The 6,694-nt window shown below is 40.8% G+C and overlaps 1 protein-coding gene across 2 annotated transcripts; it reads left to right on the forward strand.

The window, feature by feature from the left end:
* Positions 1-2,898: 2,898 nt before the first annotated feature.
* Positions 2,899-6,001, forward strand: LOC117623430 (sister chromatid cohesion protein DCC1-like). 2 transcript variants are annotated; one of them, XM_034354407.1, is made up of 4 exons: positions 2,899-3,163; positions 4,175-4,598; positions 4,730-5,659; positions 5,776-6,001. In XM_034354407.1, the coding sequence occupies exons 2-4, from the start codon at positions 4,438-4,440 to the stop codon at positions 5,876-5,878; spliced, it is 1,194 nt and encodes a 397-aa protein (XP_034210298.1). In that variant the 5' UTR covers positions 2,899-3,163; positions 4,175-4,437; the 3' UTR covers positions 5,879-6,001. The 2 variants fall into 2 exon arrangements, with proteins under 2 accessions (XP_034210298.1, XP_034210299.1); XM_034354408.1 differs by having other exon boundaries at positions 4,409-4,598.
* Positions 6,002-6,694: the final 693 nt, after the last annotated feature.

Consider the following 6,694-nt stretch of genomic DNA (forward strand, 5'->3'; position numbering starts at 1 on the left):
TAGAGGTCTTCGCGACCGCGGAACGCTACGCACTCTGGGATAACGATCAAATCGCCGCGAAGAAGTTCATTGAGCAGGAAGATCGACCGGCTAAGCGGGCAGAACAAAGAGGCAACAGGCTTGGCAGCAGGGACAAAGACAAACGCAGGTCAGACCCACAAAGAGATGCCATGACGAAAGAGAACTACACCAAGTTCTCCATCCCTATACATCAAATTTTAGCCCAAGTGAAGGACAAATCTTGGGTAAAAAGACCGCCACCCTTGAAATGAGATTTGGACAAGAGGGATACCAGAAAATATTGTGCCTTCCATGCGACACATGGGCACAATAAGAATAATTGCTTTGCTTGGAAAGAGCATCTCGAAGAACTCGTGAGAGAAGGTCACTGCACGGAGTTCATCGCGAAGCAGGCCATCCAGCAGATAGAAGACCACGATACCGCCAAGGAGTTACCCCAGAAGGTCATAAGGATTAACACAATCCTAGCCGACTCCGAGGAGTCTGGACTGACCAATAAAGAAAAGAAAAGGAAGATCAAACAGGCTACTATGATCTCCCAAGTCTCAACTAGCCTCTCACTGGTAGAAGACGATCTCGTGATCGGCTTCCAAAAGAAAGACTTAATCGGCCTTGATCTACCGCATAACGACGGTTACAATGGGCACGATAGATCTCGACGTCTACTCTCCACCTGTAATCAGCTCGCAAACGTTCATGGTCATTGATGAAATCTCACCATACAATGGCACTCTAAGCAGACCATGGATCGGCCAGATCAACACCATCACCTCTGCCAGACATCAGAAGATTTGCTACCCAATCCCTAGGGGTGGTATCGGCCAGATCAACAGCGATTAGGCAATGGCGAGAAAAGCTCAAGGTCTGAAGAAAGGCAAGCAAACACAATTGCTCCCTGTGAATCAGGCAGATCTAAAAGGAGTAGAACAAGCAGAGGAGAAAGCAGATACCGCTCATGACAGCCGAGCATACCAGAAAGGAAAGGGAATAGCTACTCCCCAATAGCAATCAAAGAATCAGGGCCAAGTCGAGGGAATCCGTCCGGAGGTCTCTCCTGAAGAAGGATGGAAGCCCAAAGAGGACGTTGAGCTAGTACCCCTTGATCCTGACAAGCCAGAGAGAAAAGTGTCGATCGGCTCGCGCATAAGCCATGAGGAAAAGGTAGAGATTGCAGCCTTCCTCCAGAACAACAAAGACGTATTTGTATCTCGCCATTCGACATGCTTGGCATCGATCCCCAGATCATATGCCATCGCCTACACGTCAACCTAGCTGTCAAGCCTATAGCGCAGAAGAGACGCAACTTCGCCCCGGAGCGGGTTGCCATCATTGAAGCCGAGATCGATAAGCTTCTAGCTGCTGGTTTCATTAAAGAAGTCTCATATGCAGAATGGCTGGCGAACATTGTTCTAGTGGCAAAGAAAGATAAAGGTCTGTGGAGAGTGTGCGTCGACTACACCGACCTCAACAAGGCATGCCCTAAAGACAACTTTCCACTGCCTAGAATTGATCAGCTCGTCGATTCAACTTCCGACAACCAACTGCTAAGCTTCATGGACGCCTACTCCGACTACAACCAAATCATGATGCATGAAGATGACAAGGCTAAAACCTCTTTCATCATCGAAAGAGGTACATACTGCTACAAAGTCATGCCCTTTGGGCTGAAGAACGCCAGAGCAACCTACCAAAGGCTGGTGAACAACTGAAGGGCTGAAGAACGCTGAAGAACGCCCAGAGTATTGTTGGGTACGCTGATGCAGGATATCTCTCTGATCCACATCAAGGACGATCACACACTGGGTATGTATTTACATGTGGAGGAACTGCAATCTCATGGCCTTCAACGAAACAAACGCTAATGACCACATCTTCCAATCACTCAGACATACTTGCCCTCCATGAAGCCAGTCGTGAATGCGTTTGGTTAAGGTCGGTGATTCATCACATCCAAAGCACATGTGTCATACCCTCAGCAACAGACACTCCAACAATCCTGAATGAGGACAATGTAGCTTGTATTGCTCAGATCATAGAATGTATATCAAGGGTGAGCACATATCACCAAAGTTTTTCTACACACATGAGCTCTAGAAGAGTCAAGAAATCAAAGTCAGACAAATCCACTCAAGCGATAACCTTGCAGATCTCTTCACCAAATCATTGCCAAAATGTACATTCTAAAAGTTAGTGCATGACATCGGATTACGACAACTCTACAAGCAATCAAGTTGGAGCATGCAAAATCAGGGGGAGCATTCAAGAGTCCTCTAACACAGGACATATGCGCGTTGTACTCTTTTTCCTTCGACTAGGATTTTTCCCATCAGGTTTTTCCTAGCAAGGTTTTAACGAGGCAACATGAACGCATTACCCTTATGTCCCAAATAAAGTTGTACTCTTTTTCATTCGCTTAGGTTTTTTTCCACTGAGTTTTTCCAAGTAAGGTTTTAATGAGGTAACCAATCTAGGGACATACAGTCTTCAAGGGGGAGTGTTATAAAGTAAGAAGTGAAATCCACATGAATAAAGTAAGGGAGTATTAGTCAAAAGATAAAATTATGATGTTGGGAGAAAATGTTGAAGATGCATCCACGGAAAGCCATTCTAATTGCCTATAAATAGGTTTCATCTTAAGTTGTAAAATACACAACCAATTAAAAGATAAGGGAGTGAGAGTCAGAGAAGAAAAGAGAGAGTGAGTTCTATCTGAGAAAAAATTCTATCAATATAAACATCATAAAGAGCAAATATAATTCCACACTCAATATACTTCCAATATTTAATGGTATTCATATTATTCGAGTTCTATAACAATTAATAAAATCTTATAAATGACAACCCCATAAAACTAGAGATGCCATCAGCATAGCCGAAAGAAAGCAACCATTCCATTTCCAAGAGAGAGAAAGAGACATTCGCATAGAGTAGCATCCGTCTTTTTTCTCTCTCACTGCTCACATTCCGTACTATGTAAACTCTTGCTTCTTCTCATCTTCTTCAGTATCGCCGCCTCTTCTCTGACCACTTTCCCAAAACCCATTTGGCAGAAATCTACAGTTTATAGACAAAACCTCACTCAATTAGGCTCTGCCTTTGTTTCCAGGGCTTCCGTTTCATCTAATGCTCACCCAATTTGGAGGTATTTAGGTGGATTTAATTTCTTGGGCATAATGAATTTTGTTCGTTTCAATGTTTATTGTTCTTTAGTGCACATATAAACTGTCAATTGGCAATTGTCTGCTATCAAAATTTCTTCTGCAAAGCATAATCTCCTGGCCCTGTTGTTTTTTTGTTCAAGGAAATTTGAGAATGGTCTTGTTCGTATGCATCAGCATAGGAAAATAATAAACTTGATGATTCAAATGATAGTGGTTGAGGATAAAATGTGAATTTTTTGAAAGCATTGCAGTCCTTGTTCATAATTTATGAACATTTCGTTTTCTTTTTCCTTTCTAGCTGTTTTAGGCAAAAAGGGGTCCCTAGGTTCGTACTTGACTTAGTAGCCTTAGATTATGATGAGCTTAATTTGAATGAATTAGTTTGAATTCCAATCTTAAAAACCAGATATGGTTGACAATAGCCTTGTTCGTATGCATTTAATGTTTATCAAAGTCCTTCCTTTTTTCTTTCTTCAGAAAAATATATTGGGGGGTACATTGGCAAATTTCTTAGCTGAGAGGATGCATCAGCCTTTTCCAGGGTGACTCACATGCCTCATCATAGTCTTCATAGCTAGACATCGATTGACGTGTAGTTGAAAATTTGTGATTTCAATGTTTCCTTGGCCAAAATGAGTGCAGGCGATGAACAAAATGTAGACCTTTATGTTAAAGCTTTCTGTGTTTAAACTGTTGTCTGCATTTGCAAACTGCATCTTAAAATTGAAATGTGGTCTTCTCAACTTTAGGAAAAGTTCGGTCTGACTAAAACGTCCCTTTTTCTTTGGGATGTTGTTGGGGGATGATGTCTGTTTAAGCAATTCAAAGGTTTTCCATCTCTGAACTCAATTTTTTTTTTCTTCCATTTGTTACGTATGGATCTAGCACATGAGTGAGATCTTGATTCAGATTTGGCATATATGTTGCAGTATGCTTATTGCGTAATCATATTTTGGACTCACAAAACTGATATAATTGAAGTATAACTGCAGACCCTTAACTGTGAAGTTATTTTTTGCACTATGGGGAGGCTAGGGATGTATGAAGTTTCATGATTGATATTAGAACTCGAGGCAACTTCAGTTCAGAAATTAAAACTCAAGGCCACAATTGACTGGCTATCCAAAGGCCAACGGGAATTCCTCATCTTGGCCTCAACTATTGAGTATTTTTTGGTAGTGGAAGTTGGACTCTCATGTAATTGTCATTCTCATTTTGTCCTTTAGAATCACATCTCTGTGTGTAGAGGGAGAGAATGGAACCACCATCTCCAGACTGCAACGGTGCAGAAGCAGTACTAAATCTCCAACCGAGCTCGTCAATTCCTATTACGTATCACCCTCTCTTTGGTCCTCACGATGATCTAATCCTCCTTGAGCTCGATCAGAAACTTCTCCCTGATGTCCTGCACCAAAGGTGAGGAATAAGTTAACTCTAGTTTCTAGAGTCTTATTTCCAATTTTTTCTCGTGCATTGAATCTAGTTTAAGGCTTCCCCTTGGTTTTTTTTTTGTTTTTGTTTTTTTTTGTTTTTTTTTCTTTCTCTAGAGTAACTATTAGAGGACAGCCTGATGAAGATGCAGTCCTCTGCACGGAGTCAAAAACTTATGCAATCAAATCCGTTGGAACATCAAATTCTGTTTTTCTCATTCCCCCATCAAGTCAATTTAATTATTTTGAAAGCCCAATATGTTGTGATGAGAACTATCATGATCCGCAATCTGTTGCTTCTGTCATTAAGATTGCAACCGGTAACATGGAACTTGTTGAAGTTGCCCCCAGACTTGACAAGCTAAGGTCGCTACTTTTTGAGAATCCTTACAGATTTGAGGAGGACGTAGAAATGGTGGACCTGGAAGAGATGGAAGGAAAGAATACAGGACTGTATAGCTGGGATGATCTTATTGAGAAAGTTCAAGCTAGTGATGATGAATTAAGGACTGGGTTGCAGGCTCTTTCGGCAGTGGAGATTTATGGATATTGGAGAATTGTGGATGAGAAGTACATGGACAGAATTCTTAGGATGCTTTTGCACAATTCAGTGCTGAATGATTGGTCATTGTCTTGTCTGAATGAAGACGATGTTGTCAATGCATTGGAATCAGATGGCTTTCCCCACAAACTTGCAAACCACTGCTTGCATGTTTATGGTAGCAAGGTGATTGAGGGTGTGAGCACAAGTAGTATATGGAAGTTGGATGAGAGGAAGGTATGTGTGCATTTTGCAAGAGAAATCTTGAGAGACGGGAATAGGAAGATGGAGAGGTTCATGGAGGACTGGGCGCGTAAGGTTCCCGAAAGGATGCCTGCAAGTTTAGACATGTTGGAAGGTGAAGTTTTGATAGAGAAGCTTGGCGCTGAGACATGGATTCGAGCCTTCAGTGTATCATCTCTACCTTACAACCCTGCAGAGCGATTCTCCGTCCTCTTTAAAGAGCGTCCAAAATGGGAGTGGATGGAACTAAAGCCCTATATCAGGTTAGTTTATATATTCTTGTGATCATCCTTTTTATTTTTCTCTTGTCCTGCATTATTGTTTCTTAGATTTTACTCAAAAGTAATGTACTTCTTCCTTGCCTGCATCTACTTCTCAGTGACTTGAGAGTGCCGGGTCTTTCTGCCGAAGGTTTGCTTCTCAAATACACTAGAAGAACACAACCAACTGCTGATGCAGAACCCGTTTTCAGCATAAGATAGTGTTAAAATATATGTTAATTGTCATCTGCATAATATTATTCCATGTGTCCTAATCAAAAGATTACTTGATTTTGTTAAGAAACTGATATAATATTTTCAGATATATCCTTTATTTTCTTTTCATCTTTGGCATAAAAGAAATCCGGAGCAAGCTGGCATTGCAGTAACTAACTGGCCGCTTAGCGCAACTTATTAACACAAATTGCCACCTCTGCTCGTGATTTGGTTTATTCTCATTAGATTTTACAACGTTCATTTATTTCATATTTCTCTTTATCTCATGAGCGAACGTTAATAGAAATGTGATTGAAGTTGATGTAAGCATTATTACTACAAAAATAAAAATAAAAATAAAAATTGCAGGTGTCCAAAGTTCATTATAGACGATCTAAACTGAACCAAATCGAAAAATTAATTTTTGGGTTGGATCACTTTGGTTCTCCATTTTTCAACCTAGGATGCTAACTTGCAACAATAATCGGAAAAATTGAGCTCCAACCGTGCTTCTCTTTTGCCCGTTTGAAAAATACAGGTTCACTCCCTAGTGTTCGATTTTTTGTTATGCAATTTAGTTCGATTTTTTATTTTAGAGATAAAACAAGCTGAATCAGACTATATGCCTAACCGTAATGTTTAATAAGTGGCTTATTTGTTGATTTGCCCCTTATGTTTTGCGTTAAATCTCACTTACCTTTAATTTACGATAGACTCAATGTGGCTCCTAGGCTTTTGTTGCATGTCCCGCGTTCCCGTGTTTCGTCAATTCAGTTAGTTGCACATTGACAGGAGAGCCTGAACCTGAACACATAACAAAAG

The sequence above is a fragment of the Prunus dulcis genome, chromosome 3 (genome assembly GCF_902201215.1).
Source record: "Prunus dulcis chromosome 3, ALMONDv2, whole genome shotgun sequence".
NCBI classification, from domain to species: Eukaryota; Viridiplantae; Streptophyta; class Magnoliopsida; order Rosales; family Rosaceae; genus Prunus; species Prunus dulcis.